This window comes from Xiphophorus hellerii, chromosome 15 (assembly GCF_003331165.1).
Source record: "Xiphophorus hellerii strain 12219 chromosome 15, Xiphophorus_hellerii-4.1, whole genome shotgun sequence".
Classification (NCBI taxonomy): domain Eukaryota; kingdom Metazoa; phylum Chordata; class Actinopteri; order Cyprinodontiformes; family Poeciliidae; genus Xiphophorus; species Xiphophorus hellerii.
In genome coordinates, this window is record NC_045686.1 from 2,347,331 (window position 1) to 2,365,207 (window position 17,877).

The 17,877-nt window shown below is 38.4% G+C and overlaps 1 protein-coding gene across 2 annotated transcripts; it reads right to left on the minus strand.

The window, feature by feature from the left end:
• Positions 1-6,582: 6,582 nt before the first annotated feature.
• On the minus strand, positions 6,583-11,261 carry LOC116734428 (uncharacterized). Of its 2 annotated transcripts, XM_032585813.1 has the most exons (4): positions 10,880-11,261; positions 9,191-10,725; positions 6,932-8,276; positions 6,583-6,699 (listed from the first exon to the last, which is right to left on the minus strand). In XM_032585813.1, the coding sequence occupies exons 2-4, from the start codon at positions 10,181-10,183 to the stop codon at positions 6,686-6,688; spliced, it is 2,352 nt and encodes a 783-aa protein (XP_032441704.1). In that variant the 5' UTR covers positions 10,184-10,725; positions 10,880-11,261; the 3' UTR covers positions 6,583-6,685. The 2 variants fall into 2 exon arrangements, with proteins under 2 accessions (XP_032441704.1, XP_032441705.1); XM_032585814.1 differs by lacking the exons at positions 6,583-6,699; positions 6,932-8,276 and adding an exon at positions 8,432-8,910 and having other exon boundaries at positions 10,880-11,256.
• Between the last annotated feature and the right edge of the window lie 6,616 nt (positions 11,262-17,877).

The following is a 17,877-nucleotide window of genomic DNA, read 5'->3' on the forward strand; positions in this document are numbered from 1 at the left end:
CAAGTACACAGTCTCTCCAAAGGCAAAACTCCAGAAATTATTTTAAAAAATCCCTAATGCAACAAAATGGAGGGGGAAAAAATGGAGCAGAAATGCGCTGCTGTATCCCTGCAATAGTTCACTTTTTGGAAACCCAACACAGTATGATGTTTTTACATCATTAAATCGCTTACTATACCATGTCTTAGGACGCCACATACTATGAGGAATTACCCAAAGGTCACCTCAGACTTTAACTTTAGCAGATTATGTTGTGTAAAATATAACCAAATGGCTCTGCATACATTTGGCGAGACCATCTCTGTGTTTTAATAAAATTAATTGCATAAATTTAACCTCTGGAGTCTGACAGAAAAATTTGCCCTCTGCTATGGATAATAAAAATCCGAAAAATGTAGGACCTGGAGGAGACGGTACTTTCTTGTAAAATATTCTGGACCTATCTGAAGGAGGAAATGTGTGTTGAAGCAGCAAATGGAAATGCAGCTCAGCAGTGCAAATGTTCAATTATTACATAAAAATGGAGAGAGCAGGAGCAAAACAAAAGTCCATAAAATTAAAAAAGCAGTAGCAAAAAAATAAAAGCTAATTAACTAATATTAAAATATGAACATTTTATGGCAATATCTGAAATGTGTAGAAATTATGCAATAATTGTATTGAATATTCTGAGTTAAATCACTTTTCACAAGTTAAAATATAAACGGATGAGCACAATATTTTGGCTTTCAAATAAAATTTCGATTATAGTATTATCGGGTTGGTATTTTAATATTTTTTATTGAATAGTTTAAGTAATCGGTTTAGCTCACATAACTGTCAGTAAAAATATTTACTTTTTACCAATTTTATTTAAAAAAAAAAAAGACAGGAGTTTTAAAACGAAAAAAATAAGTTTAAGCTTACCTCTGCTTAGGCGTTATGGACGCTGTCACGTGACTCCAGATCCAGTTTAGTAACCAACTTTAGCTATCCTTGTTAGCCAGCTAACCCAGCTAGCTGCTAAGTTAGCTTTAAGCTGTTAACAGTTTCCTCTGAATCGTGGCTTCAAAACATTTCTTTGCTTCATCTTCCACCGGGAAAGCGAAGAAACTTCTTCAAGCATCGAATATTTCCTCTGGAAATCCGCTGCGTTACATTTTAGGGGATTTTTTTGTCCGATGCAATCGTGAAACTCCCGTTAGTCCTGCGCAGTGACAGCCAGGATGCTAATTAACGTCTGTTAACACCTGAGCTTCCAGGCCAGGTGTCTGCGCCACTCTCCTCCACTGTGTCTTCATAACTTTGCTAAAACCAAATAATTCTGCAATGTTATAAAATATAAAGGCTTTTAGCACAATTTTAGGTTTTAGCCAATTCTATAGGATGAATATAGTTTTTTTTATTAAGTAATTTAGTGTTCTGATGGCATTTTCTATACAAATTGAATGTTGTTTAAAAATGTTTTAAAATGATTTGTTATTAATTAAATACATTATCTTTATAATATTTTATTATATGCACGTGTAAAATAAAATATGAAAAAACGATTTTAATGTATTAAACGGAAGTGGAAAATAAATTTGATATTAATTTAAAATCCAAATAAATCTCCTATAGTACTATAAAAACAATGTATTTTGTTTATCAGTCATGTTGTTTTTGTAGATTTTATGTCAGCTTTTTTGTCCAATCTCTTATATTTTTTCAAAATTGAAAATATGATTTTACATTTAGTTATATAACCTGTCTGTCTATCCATCTAAAATTATCCTTATTTGCCTGAATTTAAAAATGAGACTGCTTTAATAGAGATGATCGCCAAGAATGGCTGTAATTTTAGTATTCTTCCTATCCAGCTTATTCCTGGCCAAAAAAAACAAAACGATTATGGCTCTTACGTCCGGTGCCAACCGGAAGTAGCTATATTTCACTGTATTTCAATGAGTAGATGATTGTGCCCATTCGGCTCAGCACTGCCTCCTATCAGTGCGGCGTGGTACTTCCTCACTTTATGGCTTTTTCAATGCATGTTTATGGCGAGTTAGAAAGTAAAAATGCTCTGAATAGGTTAAATGTAGCTAAAATAGGTCTGCCCTAATAAATAAATGACGTGGTTTCCTAAGTATATACATGCAATATTTGATATGAACAAATCTTAGCTCTAAAACAGCAACTATTTTGAGGTATAGAATATTTCTGCATGAATCCAGATGATTATTTCTTTAATCTTTATAAAATACCGTAAAATATACATCAACAGCAAGACAAGATAATTGTTGTCTTGTGCGAATCCTCTCGTTAGGAGATAACTGCATTGTTTAACTGCTCTGACAGAAACTGTTTGTTTTAATTTGTGATTACACAGCATAACAACAGGGAAGCCGAGTGTGAGCATGGAAAGGAGATTAGATTAGGACCAAAGCTGGAGTAGAAATGTTTCAATTTATTTAGTATAGACGAATCCATCACACTGCACCAAACAAAACAAAAAGAAAACACCAAATCTCACTATGTGTCTTTGTCTAGTTTCTAGTGCAAATATCTTACATTTGAAATAAGACAAAAATAACTTAGAAGTAAGCTTTCAGCAAGATACAGGAGCTTGGTTTTTGTTAATAATTCCTTAATATGAATAAAAAAATGTACTAGTTCCACTGGCACAAAAAGCAAAAATGTCTTGTTATAACTGAAACAATCTGCCAGTAAAACTAGTTTGTTTTTTTTAATCAATATTAAGGAATTATTGACTTCAAACGAGCTCCTGCATCTTGCTGAAAAGTTTGTTAGTTTCACTTTATTTCAAGTGTACCAACATATTTGCACTAATCTAGAGTAAGATTTTAATTTGTAACCCACATTGCGTTCAAGGATTAACAAGATTTTAAATAATCCGAATTAAAATTTATCCAAACAGTTCTTAAAGTCTAGCTAGGTTCGGCTACTGGAGGAGATGGCAATTTGTAAAGCACAGAGACAGTAAGATGGTGCAAATTGGTGAGTTGTATTTAGTATTTACAATATATATACACATTAGTCCATAGTGTAAAGGAAAAACAAGTTAAAGTTCCTTATACCAAGGACGTCCACCAGTCTTTGTTGATGATGGAAAAAAACCAAAATAATCCACTTCCTTCAATGGGGACTTGAGCTGATCCTCCAATTAGGTCGGAAGAATGTTCCCAGATGATAAGTCTTGTGTTTCGGTATCCTGCTTATTTTAGCTCGCCAGTCGGGTCGGTGAAACCAGACAATCCTTGCTATTGTCAAGATCCCTCCAGCCACTCCTTGCGCGAGGGATCTGCATCGCACCTGGCCTGTATAAACAGACCTAATTAATCAGTTACATGTGCAGAAGTTTCATAAGTAAATATAACTTATGCAACCAATATTGTTACGCAACAAATCAATATACAATCACAACAGGCTGGAAGACTAGTGCTAGCATACTAGCTCCCTACCAACACTCACCAGTTCCCTCTTGACTAACCGTGATTCTTGCAACGTTTGGTTGAGTAATCACCCGGCTGCAAGTTAACAGACATACACGATTGAAAAACAGACAATAGAGATCTGAAAACCTCGTCGGGAACAGACCAGAAGCCTACCTGCACATCAGAGTCCCGCAGCGTTTCCTGCCTAAGCTGCGATTTGCAGCCATATAAACTGTGCTGTCAATTTAGGACGCTGATGTGCAGCTGTCACATGACGTCAGAGCCACGCGAGAACACTATTGTTCTCGCCTGGTTGGTGTTAAATAAATTAAGGGGAAGAGGAAAAAATGTTTAAGTAAACCTTTAAAAAAATAAATCTAACAAAATGGAAAATAAAATAAATAAACTAAATCTAATATAAAAAATGATCCTGGTTACATCCTCCCCTCTTTAATTCCTGCACGTCCCGTTGCAGGGTTATTTAAATTAAATTTTTTTTTGGATATTCACATTAGAAACTTGACTGAGAGCCTCAGTGTACACATTTGCCAAACTATGCAATAGAGTCTGAACTACTGAAATGAGTGGCTTACCCAACACAGGATATGTTAGGCGACTAGGAGGTTGACGCTGTCTATCTGATCGCCTGGGCAATATTTCAGCCTCAACTGAGTTATAGGGTGAGCTGACATTTGCAGGACCTGTGGATGACTCAGATTGAACGACCAGATGACCCTCAGCGTCAGGTTCTTGAACTTCAGGTAAGTGTTCGTCAGGGACTTCTCCCTCCATGTGTACTTTCACAGGCTCAGCTACATGTGGTTCAGAAAGTTCCTCTGCCTCAATCTGTTCCACAGGTAGCTTGTCTTCATAGTGAGACAGTGATGAATCAGTTGTTAAACAGGATTCTTCATTTTCAGATGGACTAGCAGTCTCAAGGTCTGTACTCTGAATTGGAGGTACAGGATGCTCTGGTGCTTCAGCATCACTTTGAGCCAAAGGTGAAATAGGCTGCAAAGTAATGGATTCCGGTGATGACTCGAATTTTCTCACCTTCACACTGAATCTGGTTGGGGATGGGATGGAAACCTCTGGCACATATGGCTCAGCATCCTCATCCTCCTGCATCGCATCAGGAACATCTGGATGGCAACCATCCTGGCTGCGAGTCTTTCGTTGTGAGGCAGGCATGGAGATGGAAGGGTCTTCTGTGGAGCAAACTGGCAGGAAACCACAAGGAAGCAACAGGTCTCTATGTAAAGTACGAGTTGGTCCCTCTTTGTGTTCAGGTTGTACAGTGTAAACTGGTACATTTTCAGCTCTGTCAACAACTTTGTACACCCCTGGTTCCCATCTATCTGCCAGCTTGTGCTTACCCCTCAGACGGATGTTGCGAACCAGTACTCGATCTCCTATCTCCAAACTGCATGGTGTAATTTTCTGATCAAAACGGGTCTTGTTCTTTGCAGCTGATTTGAGGGCATTCTCAGAAGCTAGTTTGTAGCTTTCTTTCAGGCTGGATTGCAGATTCTTAACATACTCTGAATGAGAGATGGATAATTGTTCTCTGACGGGTAAACCAAAAGCCAAATCCACAGGAAGACGAGGACAACGACCAAACATGAGTTCATAAGGTGTGAACCCTGTTACCTCATTTCTTGTACAGTTATATGCATGTACTAAAGGTTTGACATACTCTCGCCATTTTGACTTTTGTTTCATTTCCAGGGTTCCAAGCATATTGAGCAGAGTGCGGTTGAAGCGCTCGACTGGATTCCCTCGTGGGTGGTACGGGGTAGTACGGCTTTTCTTCATGCCTACAACTTCACAGAGCTCTTTAATGAGCTTGGACTCGAAATCTGTACCCTGGTCTGAATGTATACGCTCTGGAATTCCATAATAAACCATAAATTCATTCCAGAGGTACTTTGCAACAGTCTTTGCCTTCTGGTTAGGGGTAGGAATGGCAACTGCAAATTTGGTGAAGTGATCAGTAAGAACAAGAATGTCTTTAGTATTACTACTGTCAGGTTCAATGGTTAAAAAGTCCATACATAGCAGTTCAAGTGGTCGGCTTGTCTGAATATTTATTAATGGAGCTGCTCTTTCTATTTGAGCTTTACGCCTTATGCAACGACCACAGGTTCTGACAAAAGTCTCCACCTCTAATGTCAATTTGGGCCAAAAGAAGCGTTGGCGCACCAGATCAATTGTTCTTTCGATGCCCATATGCCCCATATCATGGTGCAAGCTCTTTAAAACAGTTGGTCGTAACTTGGGCGGTAGGATTAACTGGTAGATAAGTTTATCTCCATCATGTCTTCTCCGATATAGGATTCCATCCACCAACTCTAACCTGTTCCACTCTCTCAGGAGCAAAGGAAGGTCAGGTAGCTCCTCTCGAACCGATGGAAGGACCTTCTCCCCAGTCTCCAACTGATGAATGACCTCACGAATAGCAGGGTCAGCTTGTTGTTGTTCTTGGAGATCGACCTGAGATAGAGAGGGGATTAGAGGCAAACCCTGCAACTTTTCATTGCTGAACCCATCAGGGATGGAGTTAACAGAGACAGATAGAGACTCAACCAGTGCGACAGATCGACTTAGTTCAGTTTGGTTCTGTGTTCGGATTATACAACTCTGACAGATGGCATCCACAATTTCAGGGGAAATGTCATGGGTGTTTTTACCATTACCCAACTGACTGGTCAGATGTTGAATGAGCTCCCTCTCTCTGCAGTGCTGATCACTAGAAGTATCTTCATGTGAGCGTCGGGACAGAGCATCAGCATCAAAATTCTGTTTTCCAGCACGGTACTGCAGCTTGAATGAGTAAGTGGACAGTGCTGCTAACCACCGGTGACCTGTAGCATCCAGCTTGGCTGAAGAAAGAACATAAGTGAGAGGGTTGCTATCTGTGACAACTGTAAAGTTAGTCCCATAGAGGTAATCATGAAACTTCTCAGTAACACTCCACTTCAGGGCCAAAAACTCCAGTTTATGCGCAGGATATTTTGACTCACTGACAGACAGGCCTCGACTAGCATAAGCAATAACACGCAGCTTGCCCTCCTGCTCTTGGTACAATACTGCTCCCAACCCATTTGTACTGGCATCAGTATGTAAAATGTATGGCAGCTGTGGATTTGCAAACCCAAGAACAGGTGCTGTAGTCAATTTGGAAATGACTGTTTCAAAAGCAATCTGCTGATGGCTAGTCCATTTATCTCCAAAGGATTGCTTTGGATCCGAGTACTTTCCTTCTGGTTTCTTCAGTTTTGCAGGGCTGCGGGCAGGAGGATAACCACGGGTTAACTCATTAAGTGGTTTGACAATAGCAGCATAGTCTTTAATAAATCTTCGGTAATATCCAGCAAAACCCAGAAAAGATCGCAACTCTTTAAGGTTGCGGGGGACTGGCCAGGATTTTAAAGAATCAATCTTTTCTGGATCAGTTTCAACTCCTTTTTCAGAGACAATATGTCCCAAATAACGTACAGATGACTGAAAAAACTTACATTTCTCTGGAGAGAGCTTTAGTCCAAACTGCTTCAACCGGGAGAGCACACGCAGCAGCCGTTCCTCATGTTCTTCCAGAGTGGCAGAGAAGATGATGATGTCATCGAGGAAGACAAGGACTTCTTTAAGATGCAGATCTCCCATGCATCTCTCCATTAGCCGCTGAAACGTGCTAGGTGCATTTGTAATTCCCTGCGGCATCCTGTTCCACTCCCAAAATCCAAGGGGAGTTACAAAAGCTGTTTTAGCCTTATCTTCTTCTGCCATCTCTATTTGATAATAGCCAGATTTTAAATCCAACACAGTGAACCATTTGGACCCTGTCAAAGCACAAAAAGATTCTTCCAAATTAGGAAGGGCATATGCGTCTTTGATAGTTTGAAGATTCAGTTTCCTGTAATCTATGCATAGCCGGACGGAACCATTACGTTTCCGAACCACAACTATTGGAGAGGAAAATGGTGATTTAGACTCTCTTATAATGCCAGCTCCAAACAGGTCTCTAAGATGTTCACGGACTGCCTCCAGATCTTGGGGATGGATTGGCCTTGCTCTGTGTTTAAAAGGCGTTTCATCATTAAGTTTAATGGTATGTTTAACTGCATCTGTACAGCCAAAATCCATATCATGATGAGAAAATACTTCAGGCATGCTGTTCATTTTGTTGATAATATGTTCCTTCCACTCAGGTGGAATAGGAGAGTCTCCAAAGTTAAACTCCAAAGTGGTTCGTTGTGAGGTTTGAGATGTGATTTGTTGTGACAAAACAGTAGGTGCTAACCCAATGTCTGCAATAATGGTTAATGGTGATATGAACACCTCTTGCTCTGATTCATTCTTCATGATCACTGGGACTTTATATGGTGGATGCTGTGGCAGTGTAATTAGACTACTCCGAACACATAAACCCCCTGGTAAAGGCGAGCTAGGGTGTTCAACAATGGCCCACTTATTGGCAGATGGAGAGGTGTTTTTAACAGAACCCTCCAAGACAATGGTTTGTCCAGGTGAAATAAGGACTGGAGTGGTGCTTAACAGCCTGACAGTCCCTGCATTTCTTAATTGATTTTGCTGGTGCCTTAACTGTAGCAGTTTCAGGACCGCTCGATATCCTTGGGCCATGGCTTGAAATTGTACATGGTTACTGCTAAGATGTTGTTCATACAGTGGCTCCAGTGTGTTCATGCCAATAAGTACATTAGATGGCCTGTCAGGACTAGTATCTGGGACCACAAGAGCGAGAGTTGGTACCTCTGTGTTTACTCCTATGAAGTCTTCAGGGAATGTGATGACCAGCTCCACGTACCCCAGATACGGAACAGACTGTCCAGCAGCACCTTCAACCTGTAACAAATTATCCAGAGGCAGTACAGGTTGGTTGCTTAACTTATCATTATAGAAAGAAACTGGGATCGTTGTCACCTGTGAACCAGTGTCTAAAAGGCAGTTACACACATGACCAGAAATGTCAACAACAGCAGCACACTTTGATCCAATCAAACCTTTGGGTAGCTGAGTGGGTAGTTTATTAGCTTGGGCTTGCAGTTTTGTACATTTAACAGTCTTTTCTTTAATAAGGGGACCGGTTTGGCTGGGACTGGTTCCGGTTTGTCCCGCAACAGGAACCATGCCTAGTTTAACTTCTTCTGAAAGATGTTCTGCTGTCGCTGAGCAAACTGTTTCCTTTTTCTGGCAACAAGAGCAGGGTTTGGTTCATTATTACATTGTGGCTTAATATGACCATTTTCACCACACCTGAAACAATAACCAGGTTTAACATGGACTGGTGGGAACTGTTTGGATGTCACTGTATTGCCCCCTTTTTCACCCGGCTTACTGTGTGTTACTTTAGGTTGTGATGTAGTCCTGGGCTGGGTGGTTGTGGATGTTAGCTTAGCCAGCTGCCGCTGTATATCTGCCAGTTGTTCTGCCAACTGCTGAGTCAATTTGGTTAAAGCAGCAACTGCTCCACCATCACCTGCATCAACAGAAACCAATTGTGCATGATTGACTACTTTTTGTTTGTTGGACCCCAAATATTGTCTCATCCGGGAAGTTTTAGCTGCCTCCCTGTCCTCTTCAGTACGTAGAAGTAGTAGCAATTCAGAGAAACTAGGTGGGACCAATTTCTTTTGTTTTAATTGGAGTTCAGCAATCAAAGTATTGTCCCAACAACCCCTACAGAACTGGCTTATGAGATGCCGGTTTACATCCTTGGCTAACACACCACCTCGTTTCAGGGCTAAGTTTAATGCTACCTGCAGCCGCTGGAGGTATGAAGATGGCTTCTCCCCCGCATCTTGGAAAGTGTCCATGAATTTTGCAAAGAGTTCTTCTCCATCTTGCACTGTGCCATATGCCGAATCCAATATGTTCAGATATACAGTAGGTGGAGTATCTGAACTTAGATGCTTCAGCATATCAGCGGCTGGGGGAAGTAAACTCTCCACGATCCTCCTTGATCGCTGCAGCTCAGAAACTGATGGGTCTTTTAGTAGCAGATCCACTCCTGAATGCCAGGTCTCGTAGTCTGCTTCATGTGCTGGTCTAGGCAGCCGTCCAGAAAACACTCGGAGCCTTTGTAGATGGTAAGCACTTTCCTCAGTTTTCATAATGTGTTCCACCACGTAGCGCTGGACTTCGGGTGGTTGGATGTCATCATCATGAAGAGAAGGTCTCTGTCGTGAGGTAGGTTGCTGCTCAAGTCTCTGTCTGGAAACTGTAGGATCAGTGGCGGTTGACAACGTTGGCTCTTCCTTCATTGTTGGATCTGCAGCTGCTGCCATAACCTCAGACTTCTCATCAGGATCCTCCATCTTAGCAGCTGAGTGAAGTTCAGCAACTGATTGTCCAATCTGAGTCATCGTGGATTTTAACACCTCTGCAAAATCCATGCCAGAAAGCTTTGCAAGTTTCTGTAACTCAAATAAATAAGAATGAGTTTTACTCTGTGAAACATGTTCTGCATATACAACAGCTAATTCAGAGATGAAAAATGTGTCTGACTTTTCAGATGATTTGAATGAATATGGTAAAATGGAACGCAATTCAGCTACTGCTGTACCACTGCTAAATTCAACCACAAACTGGCCCTCAAACTCAGAGTCAGCTTCAGAAATGATTTCAGTCTTTGTTATCTTGCCATATTGTTTCAAAAAGTCAAATACTTCCTCTTTACCATCTTCATCTGAAATGCCTTCAACCAAAACAGAGTTGGGAATTTTTACGTCAAGTTTTTGAAATTCATCCATATTGTTGATGACAAAAAAAACAATGATTTGTGTTTACAAAATGCCAACAACCTCCTGGCTAGCTCGCCAAGTTATGTAACCCACATTGCGTTCAAGGATTAACAAGATTTTAAATAATCCGAATTAAAATTTATCCAAACAGTTCTTAAAGTCTAGCTAGGTTCGGCTACTGGAGGAGATGGCAATTTGTAAAGCACAGAGACAGTAAGATGGTGCAAATTGGTGAGTTGTATTTAGTATTTACAATATATATACACATTAGTCCATAGTGTAAAGGAAAAACAAGTTAAAGTTCCTTATACCAAGGACGTCCACCAGTCTTTGTTGATGATGGAAAAAAACCAAAATAATCCACTTCCTTCAATGGGGACTTGAGCTGATCCTCCAATTAGGTCGGAAGAATGTTCCCAGATGATAAGTCTTGTGTTTCGGTATCCTGCTTATTTTAGCTCGCCAGTCGGGTCGGTGAAACCAGACAATCCTTGCTATTGTCAAGATCCCTCCAGCCACTCCTTGCGCGAGGGATCTGCATCGCACCTGGCCTGTATAAACAGACCTAATTAATCAGTTACATGTGCAGAAGTTTCATAAGTAAATATAACTTATGCAACCAATATTGTTACGCAACAAATCAATATACAATCACAACAGGCTGGAAGACTAGTGCTAGCATACTAGCTCCCTACCAACACTCACCAGTTCCCTCTTGACTAACCGTGATTCTTGCAACGTTTGGTTGAGTAATCACCCGGCTGCAAGTTAACAGACATACACGATTGAAAAACAGACAATAGAGATCTGAAAACCTCGTCGGGAACAGACCAGAAGCCTACCTGCACATCAGAGTCCCGCAGCGTTTCCTGCCTAAGCTGCGATTTGCAGCCATATAAACTGTGCTGTCAATTTAGGACGCTGATGTGCAGCTGTCACATGACGTCAGAGCCACGCGAGAACACTATTGTTCTCGCCTGGTTGGTGTTAAATAAATTAAGGGGAAGAGGAAAAAATGTTTAAGTAAACCTTTAAAAAAATAAATCTAACAAAATGGAAAATAAAATAAATAAACTAAATCTAATATAGAAAATGATCCTGGTTACATATGGGTCATTGAGACGGAACACTTTAAAATACCAAAATAAATGAGGGATATTGTTATGTTATCTTCTAGTAAGAAGGTAAACATTAAAAATAACAAAGATACGTTTGTAACCAGGTAAAATCTGGCGATAAAGTGATGAATCTTCAGCCTGCTGTCATTGGGCTGCATAGAGCCATATGAGCCACCGTTAAAAAGCTAAACGATTCATCACAATGTAATCAGTTTCAGCCTCAGGGGGTGTATTACAACAAACGGTCATTACAGTGTTCAAGTGCAACAGTAACAGCTTCCCTCCTACAGTATGCTGATTGAAGCATTTTGGCCATAACTTGCCTGTAGCCAAGGAGTTTGTGGCTGATTTGTGTCAAACTGTGGACAGATTCTGGTTATTACTCATAAAAAATGGGTTAAAATAGGTTATTGTAATGAAAACACAGATGAGCTCCCAGCTGGTGCTTCTTGGGGGACAGAACAAGGAAAAAAAAAAGCATCGTAGAGGCAAAAATGTTTCTTGGAGCTTAAATTGGACCTGATCTCATGTTTAATCACTTTTATGTGAAGCCCAAACAGAGGAAACTCGTCAGACTTCAAGAGTTTGGATTATATTACTTAAAATTCAAACCACACCTAGAGTTGCTTTAAGCTAGTTACTTTTAAAAACCTGTTGTAGATATTAAAGGGGACCAATTACATAAAATTCACATTTTGTACTTTGATTTGGGTTTCTCCTGCTTTTAAAAACATTTTTTGGTAATAATTTAATGTTTATTGGTGTCTAGAAAATGAGTCGTTTAAAAAAATATTCAAAATGTAATGTCACAAATCAGCAGCCACTAACCGTTACCTAGCAGCCACTGCCAAGCCCAGCTCACTACCTAGCAACCATAAAGCTCCAGGATATTTGACCAGCTGGTTTTACTGCTGTATAATGGCTGCTGGAAAAGACAGGTGTTCTTATGTGGACTTACCATCCAGAAACCACTTGCTGCATTCTTGTTGGTTGTGCAGGAGGTACTACTTCTGCTTTTCAAATTTGTACAGCTGTATAATTGGGTCCAGAATGATTTTGAGCAAAATATTTAATGAAAATGTTTTGTATAGGCCATAGATCTATCTTAACTTGTTCAAGGAAACATAATTCATCAACTTTAAAAACAGATTTTGAAAAATAAATCCTGAAATGACCATTTTGTTGCATATATAATCAAAAACATTCCCTTTTTGTTGTTTTTTAAGAGTCACAGGTTGCAAACTAGATTGATGATTATGCATTGCTACTGAACAGCAAACAGCTTTTGAACTCTGAAATTGTTTGGAAAACCTTGCATAAATTGAATTTTTAGACATCAGATAATCTGGATTTGAGGTCAGGTGTTCTTATATGTTTTGTGCAACTATCTCTTTTGTTTGTAAGGCAATGCGGTGCAGACAAGATAGATTTTCAAACTCCTTTATCAAGGACTAAACTTATTGTGGATTATGAAGTAATCAATACCATCCATCCATCCATTTTCTAACACTCTTGTCCCCAGTGGGGTTGGGAGGGGTGCTAGTGCCTCTCCAGCTAAAGTTCAGGGCGAGAGGTGGGGTCACCCTGGACAGGTCGCCAGTCTGTCGCAGGTAATCAATACCATGAAATTATATTTCTCTATTATTTGTTGATATTTTTTTCCAAACAAAATCTGCTATTTCATTTTTAAAAGGCTCAATTTCCAGCCAAATAATAAAATACAATGCATATTTGGGAGATTTTATTAGTTTTTGAGGATTAACACTCCTAAATCCAACTGCTATTGCAGAATCAGCCGATTTATGAAAGCTCTTGGGGGGGAAAAGTTGCAATTTTCCTCAGCTCATACAGCTATATTTATGAATATCACACTAGCTGTTTTTGTTTCAGCTTCCTTATCATGAATACTAACAGCAGCAAACTTCTGTTATTTGTTCATTAACAAATAACAGAAGGGAAAGCATTTCCAATCCTGGACATACGATATTATACAGAGAAAGTGAAGCGTGACCGTTGCTGTGGGCAAGTGGTGGTTGGTTTTAGTTGCACTGCAGTGCTGTTAAAGCAGCATAACTTCATTCTGCTTGTAAAGAATACGCAACGCGGCTTCATCTCCCCAAAGTCAAAGAAAACTAATGAGGCTGTTCTGGGTCTGAAGACAGTTTGTGCGTTTTAGCCAGAGGCAAAGTCTGCTGTTCAGAAGAAGAAAGATGTCTCCGAACACCTGAATTTCTGGCTCATGGTGGTAAAAAAAAACAAACTTCAGACTGTTTCTCTGTAAGCTTTAAATGATTTTTACAGTTTTGTTCAAAATGTACCTTCAGCTAGATAACAAATTCTGCTGGATGATAAATTGTCCCAGAAAATATTGCGATAAATGATAATATTATTGTTTTGACACCATTTTCAAGTAATGTTAATGTCATAATAATGTAAAACATTCTCAAATATGAATAAACTTTACATTTTAATGAATATTTAACACTGGAGCTGGAAGACATTTTAAATATTCAAAATAAACAAAACAACAGAAACAACAAATACAATGAATTATGAAGATCTGTAAGCAAAACTGTCCTTCAAAAAAGTTTTTTTTTTCATCCAGTTTTTTTAAATCATGCAAATGTAAATTATTGAGCTTGATTTAATTTATCTCGGATTAATTGATTTATTCCTTATTGTGACAGACCTATTTCAGCCTGACTGTCATAATAATATAATTTTGTGATCATACCACACACGATCTGGAATTTATTATGATTTTTCTTAATTTCCTGATTCATATGTGTATACAGACACATTTCATTAATGTTTTTTAGCATAATTTTCCATGCATAACGTCTATAATTTTGACATCTTTAGGGTTGAATATCTGTACTTGATTTATACTTGTATTGTTGCAAAGTTATGACTTGTATTTGTCACAGAAAAAAAATCTTTATTTCACATATATGCATAAATTGACCAACATGCAACAAATACACTTCTTAAATTTATAGACATGTATTGACTTAAATTTATACATTTAGACTGATATACATACATTTTTATTGCAGTAGACCCCATAGAAACCTCGTTTCATTTCATCCCTGTTAGGCCTGCAGCCACTTTAAAACCTGACGCTGCTGTGTTGAGATTATTGGCAGTAGCATCACAGAGAGGCCTGTCACTGCAGCTTAGGTGTCCTTCAGGAAGCCTGATCGCGGTGGACGACCTCAAGCCTGACTCGCCGCACGGCGCACAGCGAGGTTTATGTCATTCCAGCAGACAGAAACGCTGTGGAGCATCACAGAAGTCACTGCTCTGTCTCAGTGAGCTCATAGTAATAATAAAAATAATTGTACCACATAATAGCATTTAAGCTAATTTGCATGTTGAGTCCCAATTCCCATCTCTTTCGCAAAAGAGTTGTTCTTATTGGGAACTATTATTTAAAATTCACATTTTGAACTTTTTATTCTTCCATTTTGGTCTCAACTGCTTCTTTAAAAAACCAAACAGCTGTTTTTTGGCAATATATTTCGTATCTTTGAACAATTTGAATTAATATGAGTTACAACAACATTAATTTCCCTTTGGGATCAATAAAGTTTTTTGAATTTGAATTTCAATTCAAAAACCTCCAGAATGTAATGTCACACATCAGCAGGCATGACCTCTCACCTAGTACCCCCAGTGAAGCCCAGCCCGTTACCTAGCAACCCCACCGGAGTTCCGTCCGTCACCTAGCAACCCAAGCTGAGTCCCAGGACATTTGGTCGGCTGGTTTTATTGCAGTACAATAGAATAGAATATTTATTGATCCCCAAGGGGAAATTGCTTATTAGTTGACAAGCTGCTCCATCCAAGGTGTTAAATATTAATAGTACAACTATGACCATAAGCGATACAAATTTATTTTAAAAATTATATATATATTAAATATATATATAAAAAAATTATATATATATAATTTATGTATGTAAGTTTGATGTAAGTAATTTAAATATGACTGGATATAAGTAAATAAATTAAATAACAATGGAATGGCACATGGAAACAACTCCTTAATCTATAAATAATCTGTAATGAGTCCAGACAAAATTAGATTTGGCTGAAGGTGCTCCGGTATTCCCAATGGCTGCTGGAAAAGACAGCAGCTGTTTTGTTCTTGATTTACTATTCAAAAACCAAACCTGCATTCCTATTTGTTGAGCAGGAGGCTCTACTTCTGCTTTTCAAAGACGCACAGTTGTATCAACTGATGTTTGCAGCCATCTTCATGTGTAAACGTTGAGTTTGGGGCCAAGGCCAGCAGCAGCTTATCTGGATTTAGAGTCACAAGAGACCCAAAAACAAAAAAGGAAGAATTGATCAGACTAAAGTTTCATTATCTCAGAATGATTTTGTGCAAAAAAAATATAATGAATATGTTTTGTATATACTGATCTCTTCAAAGAAAAACCTTTAAATTGTCAGCAAGAGCCACCTGACTGTAAACAAGCCCTTTCTTCCTCAGGTCTGACTCTGCATTACAAATCTGGGAGAGTGTATGAACTCACAGAAACGCTGAACTCAGAGCAGTAAATTGTGTTCAAAGCCATTCTGTTGAGTAAATGGGGTTTCAGGTAAACTGCTGGGGTGATATTGGAGGTCTTTATGGAGCCGATCCAGGTCAGGAGGAGGCCGGCACCAGCGAGAGAGCAAAGAGACGCGGCACTCAGGAATTTAAAGTGATGTTAACTTCTATTACTTATTTAGAAGATCAGAGTGGTTAATTTAAGCGGCGTCACTCATACTCCACTCAGGACTCTTCGGCTCCTGTTAGACCTTCAGCTGATAATTCAACCTCTTATCCTTTTATTTACCCTTGTTTATTTCAGATGTCACCTCAATTTATTGCATTTTTTCACATCAGTGGCACCAACTCAACTGGTTTGACTCGGGCTACAACTGACAATTATTTTAGTTAAGTCGATTATTCTGATTATTCAGAATAATTGTAAAAAAACAAAAAACAATTGGCACACTGAAGATTTTCATTTAACCACTTACTCTTATGTAAAACAGGTTTTAATTAAGCATAAGTTGGAATAAATAGGAATAAATACAATTCCTTTTATAAATAAGAAAATAAAAATTTTACTGGCAAAAATGCAGAAACATTTCATTCCATTAGTGAATTCTTGATCATTTCTAGCTAAAGATTCATCTGCCACTAAGTGATTAATAATTGGATAGTAGAAGATTCTTTATAAGGGATTTTAAAAATATTTTTTACAGAATTTCAACCAGGTGAAGCTAAAATTCTGGGTAGAGGATATTTATAGACAAAGAAGGTTTTTTTATTTTATGTTTATGTTTTTTGTACAGTTTTGACTTAGTTAATCCTCTAATTGTGATGTTCTTTCAGAAAATGTTGAGTTGCTTAATCAATTAATAAATTTTATTGAAAATTATTTCAGTAATCGATTAATCATGATTATTCCGATTAATCATTTCAACCGTAACTTGAAACGAATAACTGGTTAAATTAAAAATATATTTTTACGGACAAAAAAGGGCTTTTTAATGTCAATTGCAAAATGTTTCTATCTTTGTACAGTTTTTGCTCTTTTTGTGTTGTTCTTTCAGAAAATGCCTTTTCTGAGTCTGTATACTCCTGTTAATGATGAATCAATTACTAAATTAGTTGATGATTATTTCAATAATTGATTAATCATGATTAATTACGATTAATTGTTTCAACCACAGTTTTGACCCTAGTTTCATGATATAAATCCAGTTTTTTATATGTTTATTTATACAAAACCTTAACTCAAAATTAGATAAAAGGAGACATTAGCTTGTAATTTCTTTAAAATCAAGTTCAGAGAGGAAACACTCCACTTTAACAGAAAGAAACATCCAACAGAACCAGAACCTGGCTCAGTATAGTCATCTGCCACAAATATTTTTCTGTCTTTTAATGAATCAAAAGATATATTTTGCATTTAGTCAGGCTATATACAGAATCTAAAAAGTTTTAGGTGTGACAAAATAGAAAAATCAGAACAGTGCTGCAGTGGCTTTATGTGGCATAATTAACATATTTATTATATTTTTATCTTGTGCAACTGTGAAAAGAACAGCAGCTGCCTCTTTAGCCAAAGTGAAAAGTTTTAAACAAACTAGAGAGGAAAAGAAAACAAATTTGTATGCAATGATGTATGATGCCAACTCGAATCTCATTTAATGGCTGAAAATGTTACAGCACTTGTTATGTTCAGGCTTGACAAGCACGATTACAGTTTCCCATTGTTATTCCCTCCCATTACCCTTGGAAACTGAAAGGCAACAAACGGCCCGGCGCATGGTGCAGATGAAGAAGTGCAAGCTAGTTTCTCAAAAAATACAAAAGGTACCTGGAGAGCCAGCAGCTGCGCCATGCTCTGCTGTGCTGAAAGCTCGGTGGAAACACTCCTGCACTAGACTACCAATCAGCGCCTGGAAGAGATGTCGATGCTGAATGAGCCTGATATCCGCTGAATGAGAAATAAATGCCCCATCTTAAGTACCTGTCAGCGATGTGAGCGGAACAGCAGCTTTTTAATGCAGCTCCAGATG

What these genes read in the sequence shown, in the direction of transcription:
- LOC116734428 (XM_032585813.1), bottom strand. Translation starts at nt 10,183, where the DNA reads ATGGATGAATTTCAAAAACTTGACGTAAAAATTCCCAACTCTGTTTTG. An exon ending in CATACCTCCAGCGGCTGCAG is followed by an intron (nt 8,277 to 9,190) that starts GTAGCATTAAAC and finishes AATTTGTTACAG; the next exon opens with GTTGAAGGTGCTGCTGGACA.